General features: G+C 33.5%; 1 protein-coding gene across 1 annotated transcript in view; it reads left to right on the forward strand.

Annotated features, from left to right (window-relative positions):
- Positions 1-26760, forward strand: part of LOC144443128 (focadhesin-like) — a 48825-nt gene that overhangs the window by 14614 nt on the left and 7451 nt on the right. Inside the window, exons 17-28 of the mRNA XM_078132499.1 lie at positions 146-282; positions 1086-1314; positions 1937-2200; positions 2802-3026; positions 3703-3822; positions 4341-4463; positions 5311-5460; positions 5911-6013; positions 6324-6533; positions 9172-9287; positions 10027-10284; positions 16384-16476. Coding sequence (XP_077988625.1) covers positions 146-282; positions 1086-1314; positions 1937-2200; positions 2802-3026; positions 3703-3822; positions 4341-4463; positions 5311-5460; positions 5911-6013; positions 6324-6533; positions 9172-9287; positions 10027-10284; positions 16384-16476 — 2028 coding nt within the window. The remainder of the gene's footprint in view (positions 1-145; positions 283-1085; positions 1315-1936; positions 2201-2801; positions 3027-3702; positions 3823-4340; positions 4464-5310; positions 5461-5910; positions 6014-6323; positions 6534-9171; positions 9288-10026; positions 10285-16383; positions 16477-26760) is intronic.

The raw sequence follows: 26760 nt of genomic DNA on the forward strand, positions 1-26760 counted from the left end.
GGCAGTGTGACATGACATATCTTACAGACTGTAATGTAACTTATCACCTTCATCTTCTTGTGATAAAAAAAACAAGCCACACAGTATACAACATTATATTGGGTCTGATGGTCTTCAGCATTGTTAATATTGTCACTTGTTACAGGGAAGAAAAGCAGAACTTGAGATGCAACTAAGTCATAAACAGATAGATATAACAGAAGATGAGATGAAGATGAAACAGAAGACAGCTTGGTTATGGGTCAGAGATAAAATAACAGATTTGTTGAAGTCAGCTTCTAAGTAAGATTCTATGGTCATAAAAATTATTCATGCGTGTATTCTAAGTTTGGTAACTACGGTAACAAAGGGGCTGCAAAATCTGTTAAAAGTTACATAGATTTCCATACATTGTACTATAATTTTGGTGGGTAACCCTGGTAACAGAGGAGGCAAATCTGGTAAAACTTGGGTAGGTTTCCATACCTTGAACCACATATGTGATGGGGAATCCTGATAACAGAGCAGGGAAATCTGGTAAAACTTGCATATATTTCCATACATTGTACCCTAATTTCAGTGTGGAATCCCAATAAAAGACCTTAGGAATGTGGGTAAAGTTTACCTACTTGTCAATAATTTGTGGTTCTATTGAAAATGCAAAAACCTTTTTTGAAAATCCCATATATGGACAAAATCCAGCATGTTACTACTTTTCACTAGTTACTCTATTGGCCATCAAAAAACTCTTTTATTTCTTCTATAATTTTCACAATTTTATCATCAAGATGATGATAGTTCATCAAAATGTACTTAATAATCTCATGACGTCATTTATCGTACATTTATCGTACTCCCAACCTTTGATAGAATGAATCAAATCAAAATGTAAACGTTTACTCACCATCATGCAATAATGAGTTGGAACGCTATCAAAACACTTCAATATAAGAATGTTATGATTGAGTTGAATTTTCAGCTATCTGACTATCTGTCACATAAATGTTAAACTTTAAGTTACAACTCAATCCTGATTTATTGCTAGAAATTATGATTTAGTCTCTATTAATATTATATATAACCCAAAAATATGTTTGACCTTTCAGAGGCAACCCATCTGTCCAGTCTAATTCTATCCTAGCATTTGCTAGTTTAGCTGTTTACATCACAAAGTACACGTCTAGTCTAGGCCAGACAGAGGTTGACAATGCTATCAAACTTGCACCAGAACACATTGGACAAGGGCAGTGGTTGAATAAAGTAACAGATACATTACTCTGTATACTGGATGATAAGTTCAAACCTAAAGGAAGAATTTTTAACATGTGTCAGCAAGTAAGTAACATAGAGTAAATAAATATCATATTGTGGTTACTTACCTTGTGGTCATTTTTAACAGAAGTGTCACAAGAGAGTATTCCAAATGAGGAAAACTACATGACAGTCTTCAAAATGTGGCAAAAACAACTCCATGAATTACTGTGATATGAAACAACGTTAGCAACCAACTTTTGCCATGAAACAATGGGACTTGATGAATTTTTCAAAGTAGGCTGTAGTACTCAACTCAACTAGGTCTCTCACATTTGATCCATATCTTGCTTATGAACAGCACTCCTAGTGGCCAAATTGTACAATTTTTTGTCTTTTTGATAACCAGATTATGGAATATTGTGGCAAGCTTGATAACAGCTATACTTTCAAAGTTGAAATTAGTATTTCTCTGAAATCACTAATAATGTTGGCGATAAAAAATCATGAAATGACTCCAGAACCCAAAGTTTCTTTAAATTACTTTATTTCCCAGCCAAGAAATTGGAGTATATAAGTTACTCTGGTTGATAAGTCTGTTCTTGATTTAAATGATCAAGGAAGGCTGTTTAAAGTTTCCAAACTTTTCTTTATTACAATTGACAATAGGTCCTTTAATACCATTTTTGTTGTGTTTTTTTTACAGAGAGCAAGTGGTCACAATAACATCATAACAGCTAGTACTCTGGCCAGGGCCACTACAGCTATTGCCCTTCCACAACTTGTGCCAATTTTGATTACCACCAATACTGAAACAGTGTACAAAATGATGAGTATCTTGAGCACTGGGTTGCCAGGGCAACAGAAGGAAGATATATCACCAGTGATACAGTTTCACCATGGAGCAGGACTAGGGATGGTACTCAGTCAGTTGTATCAAGAACATTTCAGTGATGTCACTGGTAGTGAGGTAAGTTACACAGTAATTGTGATGTCACTGGTAGTGAGGTAAGTTACACAGTAAATGTGATGTCACTGGTAGTGAGGTAAGTTACACAGTAAATGTGATGTCACTGGTAGTGAGGTAAGTTACACAGTAAATGTGATGTCACTGGTAGTGAGGTAAGTTACACAGTAAATGTGATGTCACTGGTAGTGAGGTAAGTTAGACAGTAATTGTGATGTCACTGGTAGTGAGGTAAGTTACACAGTAAATGTGATGTCACTGGTAGTGAGGTAAAATACACAGTAAATGTTATGTCACTGGTAGTGAGGTAAGATACACAGTAAATGTGATGTCACTGTATTGTGTTGGTATTGCTTGTGAAGTACACAGAATTTTCTTTTTACTGGTACTGTTTTGATTTCAAAATATATGAAACTTTAGCCTGAATGTAAAGTTGAAGGTAATACTTGTATATTTGAAATATATGAATAATTCATGTATTTGATGAAAATAATTCAATCCTTGCCTTCTTACAGTAAGCCTAAATCAAAATGCACAGTATCTATAAAGATAAAATGATTCAGAAGTGTTTTGCCACATTACTACTATTTCAATTTGTTTCCAGGGTACCATGGCAACCATGAAAGCACTGGATGCACTGGAAAGAAGCTGTCTATCTCCTGGTGTTGAAAATAATAATGGTAGTTTGCTTGGTCTTGGACTTGCATTGTCTTCACTGTGTGGACTTGGTGCCACTGCTTCCAGAGTGCATGTCACTTCAACACATGTTAAATTAATGACATTATTAGAAGCCTGGGAAGAGGCTGAAAAGTCTGGTATTGCAATACAGGTATACATAGATATATCATCAAACTTTCATGTCTATTTTCACCACATGTTTTACTCCTGTTACTCCAATCTTCATTTTCTGCTTTGCTGGCAGTGATCGATATGCTATCTTATAGTTGTCCATTATCTGGATGTCTGACTGTCTGTCTGTCTGTCTGTGAGTTCTAAAAAGTACATCATCTTAAACAAGTAAGCAGAAATATTGAGACTAGCTGAGAATGTCATCGACTGTATCTTGAAAAACACCGTGAAATAATGACATTTCAAAGGGAGTCTGCAATACTCATTGTTTGGCCATGCTTCCAAATGGCATTCCTAGTGGCTGAAGTACCTATTTTGTTCATAATGGGATTATATCACATGCAGCAACAGATGTATCCAGTAATATGTCTAGGGTTGATATTTGATATACTGTAAACCTAGAAATGTTTGCTTGTTTCGCTAGAAAACAAAAGTGCAAAAATAGTGATTAAAGTACATGAACACAATATATAAGTCTGTTAATTAAGAAAAATTAGTCTTTGAGAACTAGCTGAAGATGAAAATCGCAAAATTTTCGAGTTCAAAAATGTCTGTTTACAACATAGCGTCAATGCAAATATCAGGGAGTCTTTTTAATACTTATTGTAGAAGATTAGTGTATTTAATATTGATTACTTTGATTTTTCTTCTGTTAGACTTTGTGTATGTGCCTTGCCTGGGTTACAGTGTCAGCTTGTAATAGTCACTACCTATCCCCAGACATTGCTGCCTTTGTACTGCAGAAATTCCAGTCCTTGTGTGAGAAGTATCCCCAGGTATGGATATCATTATTAATTTATGATAATTTATTCACCAGGGGGTTGTCAAAACAAATCAAAGTACATATCATAGAAAATAAAACTCCATCTATGGGAAGCTGTAATTGTACTTTTGTATTTGTAGAAGAATGGGTACTGAAAGTATAAATATTTCTAGATGGTGCCCATCCTGCGTAGGTCTTCAATGCTAATTATGCAAATCAGGTTACATATAGGTAAATTTTGCAAGGTTTTTCAGTGCTAATTATGCAAATGGTATGATATATATGTAAACTTTGTAAGGTAGTTGTGTACTGATTATGCAAATGAGACCAACCTTTTCAGGGTCTTTCAGTTATGATTATGCAAATGAGATCACATTTAAGTAAACTTTGCAGGGTCTTTCAGTTGTGATTATGCAAATGAGATAATATTTTATGTAAAATTTGCAGTCTCTGTTTGGAGTATGCAAATTAGATTATAATTATTCATTGGTGTATTTTTTAGCAATTTTGTTCTGTATTTTGTTTTCTTAGGTGTCTGGAATTGCATTGAGTTGTGGTGTACTGTGCTGTGGTTTGTCTGCTGCTGGACATACTGCAAGTAACACAGTAATAGAAAATCTATTCAGTCAATGGATTGAACAAGCTACAACTCCTGTAAGTATATCTCAAGATGATCAAATTTGCAAACATTAATCATGACAATAATTGTAGGACAATAGCTTATAATGGCCATATAGATGACACATGGGTAAGCGACATGATTTAAGCATCCCAAAATACAAAAATAATTACGGTCAATTTAGCACAAAGTTCATTGGGGCCAAAATTTGGAACTCTATCCCTTCCCATATAAGAGACACTCGAAATCGGAGTACGTTCAAAGCTAATTTCAAGAGCCATGTATACCATTTTGTTCTTTCTTTTAAGATTTGTGAGTAATTGTTTACGAATTTAGTTAAATACTTCTCCGGATTTGTGTGATATGCATGTTTTTGTTTTGTTTTGTTTTGCTTTGTTGTTGTTGTTTTTTTTTCTCTGAGGACAAAACTCGATTAGTTGTTTCGTCAGCTATTTTAGCCCTCATTAAAATAAAGTATTATAATTATTATTTATTTTTGATTTTTAAGTCTTTTAAAGACAACTCTGCTATATTTTCCTATTTGAAAAAAAACGATGTGAAACAGCATTGAAGCAGAATGACACTGGAGTACCTGGGAAAACCTGTTTTATTCAGCGGGGTCAAATTGAGCATCACCCTTTTTACATACAGACTTAGTGAATATTTTTATTCAAAACCGGCTGACACTGGGCAAGTTCAAACCCAGACTGTAGTGAGTGGTATATTAAAGAGACATACAAGTTAACCACTCGGCCAGTGACAATCCTGACAATCTTATGCTAAGCATTTATGACAAGAAGCACTACTTTTACAATCCTCAGTACACAGAGGATCGTGTATCAATTCCAACATGTAAAAAACATGGTTTTACTTTACTTGTAGGAAGTGTCTCATTTGGAACAAACAGCTATGTTACATGGCTTAGTAGGTTTGGTTTCTATGGAAACCACATTTGTGTATGTCAACACTGAGATAATAATGAGTTCAGAAATGCAGACAAGACAAAATAAAGTTGTCAAGTCATTATCACAGGTAAGAGGTTTTTACTGTTTATTGTGTAAACTTTGTGTAACCATGGTGTAACTAATGATAATATATACTGTGGCATTTGGAAATAAACAACTTTAGTTATACAAGATTATCTGCAAAGTGAATGAAAGCACAGAGCACAGAGTAATACAAAGGCTGATAATCAATGGTGATTCCTTCGTGTATACATTTCTTGAAAGGAAACAGTTGTGCCCTGTCTCTGACACAGACTTTTCCAAGCCTATAAGATCCTGGTACACAGAAAGAGAGACAGTTTGCGTGGAGATCTATTGAGTTATTTGTTGTATGTACATTTAGACTACTGTAAAGTGTAACAAATACATTGAATATAAGTTTATGTTGGAGGGTATATTTCTTGTTTCTAGAAGTTCAACTTTTGTATTTTGCAAAAATAAATTTTTCTTAAAAGTTTGCAATCTGTCATATGTGTAGGTTTTGACATCTTCTGATGACATTGGTATGAGAAACAGTGCAGCCTGGTTGTTGGCATATCTCTATATGATGTCAACTACAAGTAAACAAAGTAAAAGTAGTGGTGAGTAGAAATAAGTACAAATAGTATTTTATAATTTTAATAAAAACTCGATTAATCGAAAGTAAATTAATAAATATAACTATGGTTGCTACTTGTGTAGTGCTCAAGTGCCCTAAAGCAGGAGTACCCAGGGAAAACCTTTCTTGTCCAGAAGGGTAAAACTGAGCATCACCTTTCTTACATACAGATCTTGGAATTTTGTCATTAAACCCCGCTGACTCTGGGTGAGTTCATGCAAACACAGACTGCAATGGTAAGAGGTACACAAGCTAACCACTCAGTATTATTGTTCTCTTTTCCCATCATGCAGTTCCCTCAAACTATGCTTATCTTCCTGAAACCAGTGTACTTAGGGCAACAATAGATTTTCTGATCACTGCTGGAAAGCAGGGCCCAGAAACTATTACCCCTTCAATGGTAGAGGTTGCCATGGAATCACTTATTAAGAATTCAAAGGGGGTAACTTTACCACCTGTCAACTTGGCAGCCATCTTGTCACCTCTTCCAAGGATGAAATATGGTGAGTATACTTGAGAGATAATGTAAACGAAAACAACAACCTAAAAGTCATTAGAGACCTGATTTAGCATAGTCTGTAATAGTATCCTACGGTAGGCAAAGTTCCTGTCTCAAGAACTAGAATATCACCACCTATAGTCAGAATTATAGATTTAATTGGAGTAGAGTAAACACGAGTAATTATACCTGATGTAAGTAATGTGATTTGTTTCTCTATTTATTTCATTTTACCTTAATAATAGACTAATAGGAGTAAATATATTAATGATATCATAATCAGAGTCTTGACAGCTCAATTGATAGATTGGTTGCCATTTCAGCCTCATCGTTAACATTTGTTTCTGAATAGCTAAAGTCTTTGGGCAAGATTTTGATCATGATTGTGCCTCAGTCAATCTGCCAGTATAATTTGGTAGGGTAGAAGTTGTTACACTTTTTGTCATATAACCTTAGCATTTGGGTGTTTGAGACACACACAATTCTTGTTTGAGACACACTGAATCCTGGTCATAAAAGCTTAGCATTTGACGTTTTATGCTACAATTTACTCGAATACAGAACACATCAAAAGATGCGTTAGTCGGCGGTAACTTCTTCAAAGCATCCTGCTTTACACACTGTTACAATTTCGTGTGGTGTCTAAGACACACTAACTTCTGGTCTGTCGAACAGAGTAAATTGTTGACATTAAGTCCCAAATGCTAAGCATTTATGACCATCAAAAGATGCCGCTTTCAACATTGAAGAGAGCACTCGAGCAGTCAGTAGATGTCTACTACGCGATGTCCAGTGTTTTCGGTGACCATCCCGCTTTCCACTGATATTTCTCGTGTCTCCTTTTTCACCCCTCTCTCGCTGTGTCTTTTCGTAGAGTACGTACGTCCAGTGTCTACATCAAATTTTAAAAAGTGGTGTATGATACGCTCAAACTTCAATGATTCTTCATCCAAATTAGATGGTACTCTGCCGTGATAGTAGTCCTGCTTGCATACGGAGTAAGTCGTCCCTTGAGCGAAACGCGTACACCGTCTGCGAGCATGACTACCGTGAAAGTGACTCTTCAGAATCGCAATATCACAATTTACGACCTGTTTTCTTGGTCGCGGTCCAATGGATGTTTCGCATCTCGTCGGCCATCTAAGGTCCAGGGAATCGTAAAAAGGGGGTACTTTTTCAGATCACCCTCCGAGAATATGGGTACGATGCCCCCCCCCCCCTCTCTCTCTCTCTCTCTCTCTCTCTCTCTCTCTCTCTCTCTCTCTCTCTCTCTCTCTCTCTCTCTCTCTCTCTCTCTCTCTCTCTCTCTCTCTCTCTCTCTCTCTCTCTCTCTCTCTCTCTCTCTCTCTCTCTCTCTCTCTCTCTCTCTCTCTCTCTCTCTCTCTCTCTCTCTCTCTCTCTCTCTCTCTCTCTCTCTCTCTCTCAGGTGTCGTTGAAGGTATAGCTCTGGATTTATACGCTACGGGGTTTTGACACGACGTGTCGAAACCCCGTAGCATAGAAATCCAGAGTTAGTTGAAGGTAAAACTTCCCTGATTTCGGAAAGAATGGGGTTTTTGAAGTGATTTTCTCCCAGATTCACTATATAAAAAAAAGGGGGGGGGGGGGGGGGTTCTTTTTCATTGAAATATTAACTGGAAAAGGGGTATATATGAAATTTCGCTAACAAGCCGGGGTACCCACCAATCCATGATCGAGCGACTGCCACTGCTGGGACATCGCGATGCGTCGGAGAGTCAGAATTGTACGGGGTGTTGGTCACCGAAAACACCCGTCCTGTAGACTACCCGAACTGTCAATCCGTGTTGACGGCCCTTTGATATGTGCTGTTTTAGAGTAAATTGTTGCAGAAAATGCCCAAATGCTAAACTCTTATGACCAGGATTCAGTGTGTTTCGAACACCTCAATTCTGGTCATAAGACCTTAGCATTTGGTTGTTTTCTGCAACAATTTACTCTAATACAGAAGACATCAAGGGTTCCGTCAATGAGAGTTGATGCAGACACAAGTTGGTGTGGTTTCGACTGGAGTGTTTGTTTTGTCGCCTGGAACTGACGCATCTTTTGATGTGTCCTGTTTTAGAGTAAATTGTTGCACAAAACGGCAAATGCTAAGGTCTTATGACCAGGATTGTGTGTGTTTCGAACAAGGATTGTGTGTATTTCGAACAAGAATTGTGTGTGTCTCAAACACCCAAATGCTAAGGTTATATGACAAAAAGTGTATGCATTATGTGTTTATAGAGGCTGGAATAGATTATATGTTTCCCTGAGAGTTGAAGTATAAAGGGCTATTGTGTTGATACAGGTCCATGTCAGCGGTAATAATTGTAAAGCATTTTGAACAGTGTTGGAAAGTGATGTTTAACAAATATTATATAAGATTTCCATAATTATTACTTTCAATAAACTTACTGTGTAAAATAGCTGACACAATAAAAAGCAAAAGTATTTAAAAACAACAACAAAAAGAAAAAAAATCAGTTGACATATTTTAGATACAAAATGTATTTTGATACACTATAGGTACAGGTCAATCAAATTCCTTCAAAGCTAAGTTGATACATAATCTGTCAATCACTCCATTGACACATGTCAATCAATATATTTACACCAATCACTTTCCTTTGTTCTGTTTCTAGGTGTAGAAGTTCATCATAAATGTTTAAAGTTGGCTGTCAATCAGTGTCAGGGCTCTTCCAGTGCATCTTTGTTCCTGCAGTCATGGTTGACAACATCTTTATTCAACAGTTTACAAGTGAGTTGAAAAAGTTTGACATTTCAATGAAGGCACACACTACTCCATTTCAATAACTAATTGCTAGCATAATTAGCTTTGTTAGTTATTATTTGTCATATTTAACCCCGACCTTGATGTATAAAATCAGGGTAAAAACCGACATAGTAACTGTGCTTTCATGCCAAAAACATCGTATTTGAGCTGAAACTGCATTGTTGCCATATGAACTGATAATATAGTGTTATTGCGTTTTCAAGCTAGTGATGTGTAATGTGCCAAATTTTATTTGAATACATGCATTGCTCTGTCTGTCTGTCTCTCTCTGTCTCTCTCTGTCTCTCTCTCTCTCTCTCTCTCTCTCTCTCTCTCTCTCTCTCTCTCTCTCTCTATTATACTGAATATACCATTTAGTCATTTTATGATTGACATTTTTCTAATTGTGTGAAGTCTATCTTTATCAAAGTTTGATCGTTTAAACAAATGTTTATAATGTCTATACTTTTCAACCTTTGTCACTTGTTCTTGTTATATGTATTGAGTTTTCCAGAAGTTGACGTAATTTGCCAGAACTTGTTCAACATCCATTACCATTGGAATATCATGTGATTCAAGGAAGAGAATAGATAACTATGAAATATTACTATGCAGACAAATACCAAATACTATAGTTATTTTAAGTTGTGTGTCTGTGTATGATTTGGAAACAGAAAAATCTTCACAGATATTTAAAATGTTTTTATGTTGTGTTCTTTTTTAGGAGAAATGCAGAGACATTTTGTATTTGTCACTCCATGTTCTTCTCAAGGGTTTACCTATGAGTAAAATGAAACCATTCATTGAGACCAGTTTGAGGGAGCCATTCTCAGTGGCTACCCAAGACAACACTGCCCTCTGCACTTCAGTTTTGAGAGGACTTTTAGAGGCACTGAAACTTCCAGATCCACCCCAATCAGCCACTCTCCTGCTATACCAAACAGTTGATAAAATATACCATATGATACCAGGCACCATCCAGGTAGTTTACATTGTATTTTACTCATTCATCAGTTTCAGTAGCCTGTTTATGATTCTGTGGTACATTCCCTTCAAACTCTCATATCATATTTACGAAACTTATGGTATATTCCGTTCAATCTCTCATATCTTGTTTAACATACAGTACAATCTGATTAAAATCTGATGTGGTGAAAGCGGCTAAATGCTTTATTTACCTCTATTTCCATCATTTTGTTTCGTTTGTTTTTGTTCGGAGTGATCGCCCCTTCCCACATTCAATTTCTCACATCCTCACTTGTAACTAGAATTGCGAAAGGCGGTTTGAAAATATCCACCAAATCAGCTTGTTCGCCACCATGGTGTATTCAAATGAAGTGATACACAAATGAACACATGGACACAAGATCACAGTAATGAATAGAATAGAGCCTTGTCCATCTCATCTGCAAGTGTTCATGTTTGCAATTCTAGTTACAAGCAGAGGATATATTAAGTGATTGAATGAAATATATCGTAAATACCGGAAAATGACTACACTTTGAGGAAAATTACTGATTAAATAATACCTCTGTAACTGCACGCCAGTTTGTGACCAATTTTCTCTACATTTTCCATACTATATTATACCAAAAGTGCACAGCACAAGGTTGTTCGTGCCAAATGCTCATACCTTTCCAAACTGGGGGAAATGAATGAGATTTTCAAAGCCCCAGAATTGTCAAATTATAACTCAAAATCTTTGCTTTATGTGGCCACAGCATACACTATTATGTCATTCTTGACTCTCACAAAAACAGACATTGTGAGACACATCATCATGTACGTATAACTGCCACAAAACTATTCACTGTACAAATACTGAAAACTATAATAACAAAATATGCATTGTAGTGTCGTGGCAGTATATGTCCTTGGCTTCATATCATGATATCATCCAGATCTCAATATTAACAAACAACAGATATTCAGATTCTGGGGCAGATCTTAACCATCACTTTCTTTCAATTCCAACTACAGTGTGTTTTTCCATTTTTTAAAAAGTTTTGTTGCAAATTTCAGTATACCGGTATAATATAATAGCAATAAACCACCCCCTAGGAATTGTCATACACATATATCCGGATCAATAATTCCTACTTTGGGACAATAAACATCGTGATATTTATTTTACAGGGACACTAACTGAGTTAGTATTTTTTGTGACTAGAAGGAGCTAGTATCAATCACCAAATCACTGTTGGTATATATGTATTTGATCATGTGGTGGCGCTGTTTACTACCAAAACTCCATTACTGCTACATTGTATCACTAAAGAAGGCTACTTATATTGTCAAAATGTAGATACTGCATGCTACATTGTATAACTTGAGGGTTTTTTATTGCCAAAACTCCATGATTTTCGTTTGGTACAAAACTTACTTTTAGCCACATTGAGACGGGAACTATAATGATAAGTGCTATTTCTTACCAAAACTATATTTTAGTACTTTGCTGTGTTATCAAAATTCCATTAAAAACTGTTTTTACTGTTCCCCAAGGGAGTGTTATTTATTGCCAGAGTTGTAGAGATTTTGACAATGTGTACTTTTCACCAAAGACAGCAAGACTGTAAATATAAATTTGTTCTTCTCATCAAAGTTGAAGATATAAAAAGCTTATAGGTTTGACCCTGAATGTTAGAATAACAGGACTAGAGGATGCACTCTGCTTAGATGTAATCAAACTTTATGCCATGAGACTGCATCAGTGGTTTTTGATCTTACTTTAAATAGCCAACATATGGAAATGTACGACAGACCGTGAATTTTAACTAAAAAGCTCTGAGCACCATAACATAGCTAGCTGAATGCAATGTATTGTTCCTTTGTGTTCTGGATGTTGTCATGTGTATGTATCGTCCAAGGCTGTCGGAAATAGTAACTGTACAAAGAAACTGTTATGATGCTGTATGCATATCGAATAGCGATATATTTTGCCAATGTTTATCTTTACAACTGGTCCTATAACATTGATATATCTGACATTCATCATCAGTCATTTCAAATTACGTGTTTGTATTTTTTTTAACACAAATAATCACCTGCCATTGATATGATATGATGTATACATATGTTCAGGGTACATTTTGTCAATTTCTGTGATGGATATATCAATGTCAACATTAGCATATCCATTATTTCAAAAACCATCCGAGTGATAGATCATCAGTCAATTATTAAGTTCATTTTTCAAATTTTGAGTCTGCTCAGACATACAGATTCATGTATGAAATCTAAAATAAGCGGAATTTTAAGAATTATGAAATTATTTTTATTCAAAATTGGTATCATAGAATGCTTCCAAAACTGAAAATATGTATGAAATTAATAAAATCAGTATTTTACGAATTTTGACACTACTTTAGTCAATATTAGTATCAGATCGACTGTATCAAAGCGACTAGTCTGTATGAAATCTACAAAACATTTTTTAAAGGAATTTTTAAATCTTAAGTCAAAATCAATAATTATAAACTGCCGCCAAAACTCTAAGTGTGTGTGAAACCTACAGAAATAATTATATTCAAAATCAATAATGGGCTTCCGCCAACACTACAGTATAAAATCAACAAAAATTAATAGGAATTTTGAAATTATTTCGAGTAAAAAATTAATATCATTGCTTGTTATCAGAACTATAATTAGTAATTAGGGAGTATGAAATCTACAAAATCAGCATTGTAGAATTTTGAAATAATTTTTAGGAAAAATCAATTATATATTATCACTAAAAGTAAAGTTGACATGAAATCTACAAAAATCAATATTATAATAGCAATTTTGAATGTATTTTTAATATAGTCAAAATTAACATCATAGATTGGTACCAAAAGTCTGAAGGCAATGTACAAAAGATTTCTTTAGGGAACTTTAAGATTATTCTTAGTCAAAATTAATTATTATAGATTGCCACCAAAACTACAAGTCTGTATGAAATCTACAAAAAATAAGTATTTTTAGGAATTTTGAAATAATTATTCATCAAAATTGAAATCATAGATTGGCGGCAACACAAAGTCTGGATACACTACTAATATGCTACAGAGCTACAAACCATCAGGTGTCATGTATGGTTTTTAAGAAATACGGTCATTTTGATAAGATAGATTAGTTGAAAATGCATTCGTGTAGTTACATGTTAATAACAGATCTAAATTTAATACCACTATAAGAGTAATGTAGCCTGGTTGTTGTTTCACCATACTTCATATCGACATGATTTATTAGTAGTCCCTTCATTTCACCTGCCCTCCATCTATCTTGCCCTGGAGATTTATTAATCTAAGGAAAGTGGATTTCAGTTCAATCTTTAATAGCATTTCTACCAGAGCTGCTTAAAAAAACTAAAATATATTCAACTTAAAGATTGGTACTTAACTCTACATTTTTGGCGTGGTGAAATTCAGGTAATTCATTTTGTTCGTAGTTAAAACTAAAAGCTTTTTGCCTTTGATCTAAAAAGATGAGTCCAAAATGTTATGCCTTTCAGCCAGAGTTGTAGAGCTGCTTTTAACTGTAGTTTTTGCCATGATGAAATTCAATCTGTCATTTTTTTGGTTTGTAGCTATACCTATCAGTCTCATGCCATTGGCCTGAAAGATTTACCAAACTTTTATGTGTTTCAACTAGAGCTGTGTATTCAACTATAATATTTTTGCCATCAAATTGCGTAGTAAAATTGCGAAGTAAAAGTCACTCTGTCAATTTGTTGGTTAGTAGCTATATAATACCTAAAAAAAATTTATAGTACATAAAGGTGTTTTCCCTTTGGTCTAAAAGATGTTCCCCAAATTTTATGATATTGATAAAAGAAAGTCATATCATTAATTTAGTGAACATAGTCATAGCAGACTTCATCTATAAAGATTTCCTTTAACATGTAATAAATATTATGTCTTTTTTTGAAAGAAAGAACAGTGTTCAGGTTGTCATTAGGTAATTTTATCAAAAATACAATGTACAATGCCATTATTATTACATATAAACCAATGATTACTTGCACCGGTTTGTATGGGCATACGTGGTGTACTAACAATATTGTTGTAATGATTACTTGCACCGGTGTGTATGGGCATACATGTATGCAAACTATATCCGATTTTGTTTTTAGAGACGCTTTTAAACTATTCATTGTGTTCTTATGCTAGATTTTTATTGTTGTTGCTCTTTTGCTAGTCTTTCTCATTTTGTAATGTTCAGACCGCTGAGACATGTTTGTGTAGTGGTCTTTAAACAATAAATTATTATTATTATTATTATTATTATATGCAATCACAGACATGATCATTCCTTGCACACAAAATCGTGTGATTGCATGGTGTAATTTTCACTGAAATTTGCTGTTTCAGACAAACACATGTAATAATAACAGAACCAGATGACGCATGAGTGCCAGTATTCAGATGTATAAGTTTCACTTGTACGTGTGGTGTGTTCTACGATACTTTCCCTCACTACACTCATGAAATTATGGCTGTAGATAACACTGCAAGCACTTGAGCACATACCCCAAGTAATGCATACTTAGCACTCATGTCATGGGGTTCTGTCATATTTTGAATTATTTTCAGTTGTACATTAATTATGACATTTATTCTTTGTGTATTCATATAAAAAATGTAACGGAATGATTTCAGTCACTATGCTATAGTATGTATATACGTTGTACATCACCAGATGTGCCTCTACTGGTTTCTGCCTTTTGTCATCATTATATTATAATCTACACGCAATCAACATTTCCATAATGTTTGTCAAAAAATGAAATGAAAAGTTTACAGATGTATGCAATAACGTGTATTATGACATGTTTTCCGTTGCTATGTATTTAATATGTATTCATTGTATATCATCAGATGAGTTTCTGTTGGTTTCATCGTATCTACACTTAATATTTACATAACTACCAGATCTCTGTCAAAAAATACAGTGAAACGATTCCAATTGTTTGTTCTTTTGATGTCAAAAAAATGTATTTCTTGGTCTCCTGATTTTCTTCATTTTGTAATAGTTATCTATATTCAATGAGCAGCTGGATGTCAAAAGTATTAATCACTGCAAGTGGTTCACTTTCATGACACAAAAATTACAAACACATCAATTTTACCATTCTGTAAAGTTTAGCATTGCTAAAGGCTTGGAAGCGTGACTGTTTTTTTTTTTTATCATGCACTCAGTTGTTGGAGTTTTTTTGACAACACTGTATGTACATTGAAAGAAATCAACGATCTTGAGGCAGTTCATGTATCAATCTCCACAAAGGAAGTCAGTCTTGTGTAATTTGTTCGATGTAGATTGCTTCTTTATGTCGGATATCAGTGCCTTGAAGCAAACTGACTCTACCATGTAGACAGGTTTCTGTTGATCAATCTGTTATATATTGTATTCCGTTCTTTCAACTAGTATATCTCCATTTAACTTTTTTTTTTTTGAAAACAAAATTTTTTGTGCCACTTTTTGCAAATGATAAATTTGAATGATTTATTTTCTAAAAATGAGTAAATGTTGTAGGAAAAACTAATAAAATTACTTTTAAAGAAATAAACTGAACTAAGAGAAAGATGAAAATACTCTAAAACACAACCTTTAAGTTATCTGTCTCAATTTGTGAAATAACTAAAATGTAAGTCTACGAAGGATGTTGACAATTAATGATTAGATCCACCCGTCGTTCCCTTCGGTCACAATCCGGTAGCGTGGTGAATTTGCATACTATGGTGATCGGGCCTTCTCTATTTGCGGCCCACGCCTTTGGAATGCCCTGCCATCATGTCTTCGTTCTTCACACACTTTGAACAGTTTTAATCTGCCTTGAAATGTCATCTTTTTAGATCTCATTATTATTAACTTTTAACTTTTTTACATTTCAGTCTTTAAAATGTCATTCCGTGTCTTTGTATTTTTATCTTGTTTCATATTATGTTTATACTTGTGTATAATTATGTACATTTTAAATTACTTTTATACTTTTGTTCAGTGCATTGAGATTGTTTTAATGTAATGTGCTCTATAAGAAATAAATATTATTATTATTATTATTATAATATCCAAATAATAATATTTGTCTATCTCTTTGTAGAAGTACCAGATTCCTGTGTTGGCTGCACTAGGGGATTGCCTTGTTTTCCTACCACTAGATGTTGTTGATAGAATAACAAAACCTGATGATAAGGTATGTACATTATATTCACTTGAATTGTGACAATTAGAAGTGAATAATGACTGGAATTCAATGTTTAGACATTTCTAAATTATAGTATTTTGAAATAAAAAATGCCCCTAAATGTGGTCAGTAGTCTCTAGATGCCAGTGATTTAGCACTATTGGAAGTTGTTCATTAACACTTAATGGAATAACTAGAATGGCGTTAGGCTGGAAGATTAATCATTTTTTGTGCTTCTGTACCAGCATTATTTTAATTAGTTTCTTGCTGCGAATAATAAAATAGACATTAATATTCTGATCACACATCAAGTACAAAGAAGATAAAAATAAAAGAAATAACAATTCTTATGAAAAAACACATCTATACTGTTTGTAATGTTATCGTTTGACACTGAGATATATCATTCAATCTGAGAAAAACAGAGTGAAATACCGGATCTTCTCACTGTGAGTTGAAGGCTAGTAGTGAATAAAACATTTCTGCCATGAACACTGTCCTGTTCAATAAAGTAAAATATTGCAGTATATTATTATTATACCTGTACTTGCATAAATCATGAAAATAGTGGGAAAAATGACAATTTGGAATTTTGACTCCAAATTCAAGCACTGCACAGCAAATTATGTCATGACAGGGTATAATTCCATATTATCTGTTCATATGCTTACAACTTTTCTTGCGTGTCATGTGATACTAAGATAGATGAGATTTTGTTAATGATAATATAAAATCCAATATTAATAACAATATATCATAATTAATAAGTACATTTGATTTAATCAATTTTGAGTGTTTGACTCAAATGTGAAGTATTGCACACCAAATGATGTAGACACACGTTATCATACCATAGAACGACCAGGGTATAAATCATTTTCTGTTCTAATGTGTGCAACTTGGCTTGTATGTGGTATAATACTAAGATAAATGAGAGCTTGGTAATAACATAAAAATGTACCATCCAAACTTAATAATAATATATCATACTTAAAGTCACCATTAGTTTTTATTATGTCATATAATACTAACAAGACATATGTTGTAGGTTTTTTACATCAACTGCTCCTGATGTATATTTTTGTAACTTTTTTAACATGTCATTTACGAGACTGTAAGATACGTCATGACGTTCCGCCCTCACAGGCCTCCTCTCACCCTCTCTGCGAGGGGTTGACCGATGAGTGAGGGCACCCCGTCACGAAGTACCATACACTCTACTCATTTGCATTCTTTTACAAATGATATTGTCTATATTAATCAACAATTCTTTGCATAATATGGTATTTCTAAAATATGATCTTACAGAACAATGTCAGAAAATTATGTGACATCTTCCGTCAAAAATTATGTAAAATTCAATATGTTTATGACTGAAGGCAATCTTTGATATGTTTCATTTGTTCATCATTGTAGTCAAAATACCATACTGTTCTGTTAGCTAACTTTTATCAATAAACAACTTTATCACCAATTTTTATTCAATTTTTATGAAATATTATTTTAACAGAGAGTGTGAGCAATTTTCTACCAAAAAAATGTTAAAGAAAAGATATTTTCTTGTGTGTAACCTCTGATTCACATTTTTTCAAATTTGTACATTCATGATCCTGCTAAGAGTCTGTCTCCTTTCAACTGACTACACACATTCATACACACAAAGTCAGTAAAAACTGTACGGGAACTCTGGAGGCTGTTTATTACCCCCTCCTTTGCTACCAAATTATGATTAGTTGTGTGGTCTGTTTTATCTCACTTCTGTCAGGATAGTTTTACAACTTATCAAATAAGAGGATTTGGTGATATTTTGAAATCCTACAACATTCAGTTTGGGTTTAACACTTTTTACAAAGGAAAATCCACAACACTTTAGAATATTACAAAAAGTAATATGATTAACTGGAAAACAAGACTAACAGAAATGATTGACATGAAAAAGGATTATGTATTTTACTGGAATGTTTTTATAAAACTGGTACACACTTTTTATAGTGAATGTTTTTTAAACAATCTATGAAAATATACTAGCCAAAATATTATCCATTTCATCCATATACTTTTCATGTAATGAATTTAGTGTGCTTTTGATTATTCTAATGATAGAACAGAAGCACTTTAGAAAATAAATACTATATGTTAAATGCAAACATAGAATGTTTTACCAACTGACATTTTATTGAAATATTTGTATTTTGTAAATGTGATTGAATTAATGTTTGTGCATTGTATATATCACATCACAGCAAATACTTTCTCACTGAAAATGACATCTAGAGAATTGAACAAAGATCTTAATAGGAAACAACCTTTCAAATGAAAAGAGGACAGGTTTTACTGTAGCGTGAGAATAATCTGTCTCATTTAACAACCCCACTGAGTTAAACATTTAGGACTGAACTAACATATTTGAGTTTGAAGACTAAAAGCATATAGTACAAACTTAAAAATGATATCTCTCCAGTCATTCATTCATTCATTCATTCATTCATTCATTCACTCACACAAACTTTGTTCAAGACAGATCGTTAAAAGCAAAATACTGGTATTGAACAAGACTACAGACACTCAGTCTGCGCCCTGAAAAAGAATCTTGCAGGGCACAAAGTATATGTACAGTTGGAATTTTCCTCAGTTGGCAACTGAATTAATCACAGTATCTTATGAGGTATAGTTCTTAAAATCCTCCCTAATGGTTGCAGTGTTACCCTTAAGACATAAAATAGCTATATCTCTTAATAACGATGCTCCTGTTTGTTATTTGATATCCATATCTCCAAGTGAAAATTTAATATTATTAAGTACATCTAATTTGCATTATAAAATCTCTCGGACAGACCACAAAAAAATCCTGTTGAAAATTAGAAAATAAATCTTTTACAATTGTTTTCTCTTTTCAAAAAATGGAAGAATATATAGAATTTGAGTTATAAAAATCTCTTGGACAGCCAAAAAATGAAACATGGAAAAGTACAAAATACATCATTTGTACTACTTTATGTGACACATTACACATGACAAAACTACTTTGCACTCGTACCTGTTGAAATTGATAAAATCATAGGTTATTTCAGGTCAACAGGGTAATGATTCATGGGATTTTACATGGCTTCAAAATATGTACCCGGTAGCTGCAAATTAAGATAGATAGAACTATATGCCCCTCATTTCCATTTTTGATTTGTGACTTTACATCATTCTTTGTCACCTACCTGTCCACATATATCTTTTATTATATTGGGTTATTGTACAATTTTTCATTGTTTAGTGTTATTGTTGAGATGCTTAATGACCACAATAGAAAGAAGTGTTTCACTTACTTTAGTACTGTATCACTATTTGAGCTACCCTGAACAAATATATTTGATTATTATTATTATTACTATTTCTTTCAACAGTTTGACATCTGCTTTTTGATGCTTCAAAACCTAACAGAGTTTGATCTTCACAATATGTAGAAAATCAGTATATGGTTTGGGAACTCTGGCAACCTTAGAGGACAAAAATCAACTAAACCTTTCATAGATTTCCATTCCTTATAAATACTATAATTTTAATGGGAACTGTATAAAATGACTGAGTATAAAATAATTGTAATATTTATAGGTTCAAATAAATTTGGAAATTTGTTGAATGTTGAGTGTTGCAACACCCTAGTGCCTCTGTTTTACAGTAGGAGAAAATTGGAGTGTTGGATAACTCATGGAAAACCTGTGTTGTTTGGTAGAGTCAGCTCATTACTCTTCATACATACAGACATGCATCTAATTTCTCTGTAATTTTTAATCAAACCCAGACTTAGTGGTATGACGAATATGTGCTGTTAAACTGTTCAGCTATTGACAATCCATCTAAACTCAGGTACATTTTAGCTACTTACCTCCAGTACCAAACTTTAACAAAATATAGCACTGAGTGATTCTATCAGAAATTATAAATCAAACTACAGATTAATATTCAGTACAGAACATTTTCAATCTATAAGTTGCATGACTTGTTTTATATAGAAAAATGATGAAAAGCTTAAAAGTGTTCAATTTGAGAGAAATGTTTAATTTCACGGGGTAAAACATGATGGATAACAGATCTCAGGGAAAATTGATTTCCAATGTAGTTTTAAAGTTCGGCTATCTAAGCTGCTGGCTTTCAGCAAAATGCCTGAAGGTTAACTCTCCATTAGCATATTGCAAATGGAATTATGAAAATTAAAGCCGGGAAGTCCTTGTCCGGTAAGTCTTGTTGTATGACCTTAGTGTTAAAGACCACACAGATGTTGCTTTTCGTGATGTGTATGAGATTATACTTGTTTCAATTTGGCTACAATTTTGTCAAAACAGTCAATGAACTGCACACAGCTGACGGCACAAATGTAGGAATCAGTATCCTTGTGTTTTGTCTTTATACAAATTTAAACATAGTATCGACACAAGGTGGGGCACTGTTATTCAATTTGTAATGCAATATCAAAGTTCTGTTATTGTTCATGAATCCTCGTGTGATTCAAAAAATCATCTATCCTGTGTCCGTCTATTTGGTTGCAGTCTTAATACTAAAATCTGATAATGAAGCAATTGTATATTCTGCTGCAGTCAAATCTGATAGAGATGCAATTTTTATAGTTTATATTCTCAACCCTGTCTTTAGATTAATCATTATGCTATCAGTAAAAGCCAATCACCTCAAACCATTATTGATCTCACAAGTGATAAGGCATTGATTTAAGACATTAAGGAAATGAAACTAAGTCAACTCGCTTTCTTCATTAGAGTTATGACTTGAGGTTCATGCAGATCTTGATAAAAAAAAAATTGCCCTTTGGAAATGTTAGTTTGACTTGATATGGTATATAGGGTTGGTTTTATGCATGCCACATATGAAAAATCTACCTGGGTTTCTTAGGGTGTTACTAGTGTCCGAACAAAAATGTAGAAGATTGGAAATCCATTCAAATGTTACCAGATTTCATGTCTGTGCTACTGGGGGTTCCACCACTTGGCAAACACACAGTCTGCATTTATGAGTTATTGAGTATGGGCTATACACGTTAGGAAGAGTGGTGCACCAAAATTGATTATCATCTTATACACTTGGACATGTCCTCCTACTTTTACAGTTTGAACATTGTCTTTCAACATAGGTTGTCAGTGAAGTATATGTAGGACTTCAGACAATTAAACCTTTTAGTTGTCTGAGGTAGGACTGTAGTTAATGACATCCTTCATTTTTTGTTTAATTCAGATCTTCCAAGATACAAATGTGAAATTATCCCCTCTCTTTTTATCTTTTCATGAAAATAAGTGATTCTGAGTCCAGCTTTATAGCTCTGTATTCACTTTGCAGTCATGAATCCAAAGTGGGTGCAACTATACAGCAATCTGACATTAAGGGTCACCTGATAAAAAAATATTAATGTTCCATGCAACTGAATGATACTCCTAGATGTACAGCTGCTGACAATGTGTGTTCATGTGTATGTCATTTAACTAATATGCCTGCAGTGGAGAGGAATGAAGCAAAGCTTCAATGTTACAAAACCTAAACATCTGTAAATGTTCTTTCTCGCAAAAGCCATTTTTCCACTTTGGAAAATAAGAAGCCACTTATTGTATATTCCCAAAGTGGCAATTTTCTTGCTGTTTTGAGTTCAATGAAACTACTATCTTTTGAAAATGTTCTATACCCTAAGAGAGCACTTGAACTCTAGGTGACATGAATACCAAGAAGGAAACACTTAGATTGCAAATATATATGTAATAAATGAATCATACAATGAATAGATAAAACGTTGTGGCAGCTTTACCAACTACAGGATGACTGCAAATGTGCAATAATTAGCACTTCTTGGACTTCAATTCTACATTGTATTAAAGTGGCCATATGGATGAGAATTTGGTATTTATTTGGGATTTTTTTTGATAAAACAGCTTCACTACGTTTTTCTACTTGAAAAAATAATGTGAAAGAACATATACCAAGTCCATATTCATAACTCAATACATTGCAAAAAGATGCAAAAAGTGTAAAAAGTTTGTTATTGTACGTACAATAACAAACATTTTACACATTGTTTAATGTTTTGCAGTTTATTGAGATGTGAACATGGACTTGGTATATGTTATTTCACATTATTTTTTCAAGTAGAAAAACATAGTGAAGCTGTTTTATCAAATAAAAATCCCAAATAAATACCAAATTTTAAAGTGATATTTACATTAATAAGATCATGACAAACATTAGATTAAACAATTTGCTGTCAATACTCTCAAGTGTCTACTCTGAAATGATTTTTTAAGTGACTATTTATATGCATGATAAACGTTCACATTATGAACTCTTGAAGGTTAGATTGTAAAGTGTAGCTGCTGACAATTCAGCGAGTTTTTCATGAATGGCAAATCATTTGTGTATCAACCCAATTTATTTTTTTTCCAATTAGGTGTACACAGCATAAAAATAGATATTATAATCAACCAAGTCACTTGATTGTGATTACAATTACTAGTTTTGTGATAAATCATATATCTAGAACTTAAGCTTGATCGAGAAAACTTACTTTTTCATGACTTAATTTTATAAAATGGGCTAAGCTGCTAATAACTTATTGTACACCGACCCCTGCAACTTGAGCTTGATCGAGAAAACATACTTTTTCATGACTTGGTTTTACAAAAAGGGCTAAGCTGCTAATAACTTACGGTACACCGCCCCCTGCAACTTGAGCTTGATTGAACAAACATACTTTTACATGACTTGGTTTTACAAAAAGGGCCAACCTTCAAATAAATTAAGGTACACAGGCCACTACAACTTGAGCTTGATTGAGCAAATTAATAATTAATTAATTCTTATTTATATTTTCAAGACTTTGGTTTTACACTAATAATACTTTATAACCTTGCAGCATACTATAGACAACATAGTATAGTAAATACATAGACAAAATGTCACATTACAACACTCATCATGCAGCTACTGGAGAGATTTGTCTTGATTTACTTGTGTGTCAACAGAGGGACCAACCTACAACTTGAGCTAGATTGAGTAAAATCGATATGTTCAAGTGTTTTTTTAGGACCATTCTTACCTTTTCAATAAACCCAAAATATCATGTTTATTGTGATTTCATCAGAAATAAATAAAATGAAATACCAGTATGAAGTACATGTATTACTGAATGGGAAATGATAAATATTTATGTCTGACCTTATTTCACTAGTTGCTTCCTGTACTACTTTGAGACAGGAAATAATCTCAAAGTAAATAGCTGTTTTATCTGTCACTGTGAGGGATATTTTGCCTCTTGAGTGAACGAGAAAACATCTCAAAGAGTGACAGGATGTAACTTAATGCATGAAAAGTAGACAGTCTATTTCAAGACTATACATTTTCATCGACATGCAGGAATTAACAAGGTTTGAACATGAATTCAAACTTGAGTTACATCGTCACCTATCAATTTGAAGACAAACTGACACATCAGTGACCACTACAAGAATACCTTTGAACCATACATACATATTTGCGTTGTTCAGTAGTCAAACTGAACGACACTCTTCTTACTTACAGCATGGTAAATTTAATCAAACCTTGAATGATTTTGAACCCTGATCGCAGTGGTAAGAGGCAAGTGGTTTAACCACTCGGCCACTGCCAACCCTGTTGGTACTGTTTTCTGTTTATAATTGCGCCATTAACAGTTTGCCAGGATGTCTTAGAGATGACTACAATGTATTAAAATCAGAAGGATACTATAAACATGGGAAATTGTTGCTAAACAATTGTTTTCACTTATTTCGCGAGGAAAACAAAAACCCCAAAATAAGTAGTGACTAAAATGTCTTTTTGTACATAAACACAATGTAATAATCTGGTAATTAGTAAATATTAGGCCAAAAAAATATATATCTGGTTCTGGTCAGCACGCGCGTGCCCTGAATACCCTCGCGTTGATCCTTTTTTTTCCGATAATTTTGCTTTCCCGTTCCTTATTTATTCCTGATATCAGGCGAACAAGCAGCTGAAATCTACCCTACATGCCAAGACTGCATAAATACAAAGCCTAAACTGCTTCGAAGAAAAAGGAAGTTTTTCAAGAGATAAATATGATAAAACAGAGTATGTAAAGTGTCAAAAAAATGTGTATTACTTATTTGCAAAAAAAAAACAAAAAAAATTCGGGAAAAAAAAAAATTTGCGTCGATGCACCACTTTAGAAAGTTTACCCTGACCAGAACCAGATATTTTTTTTTTTGCCTTAGTCTTATAGATCTATTTCAAGACTGTAAAATCACCCAATTTTCTAGTAGTGAAAATATTCAGGTTAATAATAACTATCAATCATTTAATTTATTCAAGAACCCAAACTTTAGAGAAACATGATAATGATAGTTTTTATAGATAAATGTTTGTTGTGTCATTTGACAGAAGTGAAATTGTACTTTTTCTCTAATTCAACATTATTTTTGTTCAAACTCATGAAATATAGGGTCAGATAGCTCACATAAAACACAGAAATAAAACAGGGTTGCCCTTAATTTAACAAGAACAGCTGGAATGGTTTCCATTCAGGCTTTGATCCTATAACACTATCTTATGAGAAATAAATTGAGGTGATGGAGTGTACAGTGCATAGCCTATTTGTATAGATATTTAACTACTGGAAATTAACAATTCTTTAATGTTGAATTTCTAGAAGAAATTGCAATCCATTAACAAAAAGTTGGATGTCATTTTCCTCTTGGAAGCTATTCAAACAATAGATTGAGATCAATGAAAATTTCTACTCAGTCAAAATATTTTTGGAAAGAGAATTCTTAAGTTTCTCCGACATTTCATATTCTCCAATAGGGAACTTGCAAACCCGCCATGTTGATTGTTGCATCATGGGAAATGTGAAAATAAATACTAATGAATCGGTTTTGTAAACAATATTGTTACATTGTTTGCAAGTACGAATGATCAATTCATAGTTACCCTGACAATCGTGGGAGGTTTTTTATTGGTAGCGCCAGATTAGGTATTATGATAACCACAGATAATCCCATAGTCCTTTGCATCTGAGCATGCTCAGTCTGGATTGCAAGTTTCCTATTGTAACTAAATAGTTAGTAACTAGTAAATTTATTACACAACTATACCTACCTTCAGTGTTTATAGCATGGTAAAAACAACAACAGTAAGAACACTAACAACAATAAAATTTTCTGATAAAACAGTAGCAAAAACACAAATTCTCTGAAAATTGAATGATAGCACCATGTTCATTATATTTTTAATGTCTTTGGTGAGTAAAAGAAAAAATTGTGTGGTTTCGATTACATTCAAATTTAGAATAGGTGGGGTAGGTAGATTTTTTATTTGATTTAATTTTTTTTTTCATATGTGAGTGTCTAGTTCAGGTAGTTATGCTTTCCATTGTTTTCCATATGGTCTTTGTGTTATTGGTTTCTTCACATTAGATGTACAGCCATTACAGATTGGAAGAACAGTTTTATATTGTCTTTTTAAGTTGATGTCAGTTTCCACATTCACTCTTTCTTGCGAGACTTTTTTTCGTGATTTTTAGTATATTTTTTCTCGAACCATAAAATTTTTTTAGAGTCAGTGTGAAAAACTAGGTGGGGTCAGGTATCCAGAACCCAAAAACTTTCTTATTAGGTCTGAATCTAAAATCGTTGTGGTTGAATTAATTAATACAAGAGTATCATTTTACCTCAAATCTTATATTTCCAACTTTTATTTTGTAACATCCTCAAACATAAGATGTTTTAGAAGAGCAAAAGTTTTCTTCAATCTTTTAACTAAATTGGACTGCATTTTTTGTATCTATTTACTTTGAGTTAATGTAGATTGTGCCTGAAAATCAAACTTTTTAAAAGCTTGGTTCTCTTAGTACAGTTATCACTGGCGGCCATATTTGATTCTAAAATGGCGTACTTTTGATATTATGTTGAGAATTTTTATGATGAACCCTGGTTGGTTTCCTTGATCATGTATGTGAAAACAGCAAAGGATTATAACTCAAAAATGGATTTTCAATGACCTGTAAAGAACAGCAAAAGTGCAACACTCTAACTGTCTCCATGGTATCCAAAGTACATCTCCTTACTTGTGATGTTCTTTTTTATCCCTTTGATAAATCTCCAATGGCGCTGTCAATGCATACAATTTGTCTGTCGCTTTGGGGTGATGAACTTCATGTGTAATTCATTAGCAGGACTTGCTGTAAGGCTTGCTTACTGCTAGGTTGTGTTTGATACACGAATAAGTAGAATTTGCATGCACACTATGTCAAAC

Source organism: Glandiceps talaboti, chromosome 12, assembly GCF_964340395.1.
Source record: "Glandiceps talaboti chromosome 12, keGlaTala1.1, whole genome shotgun sequence".
Classification (NCBI taxonomy): domain Eukaryota; kingdom Metazoa; phylum Hemichordata; class Enteropneusta; family Spengelidae; genus Glandiceps; species Glandiceps talaboti.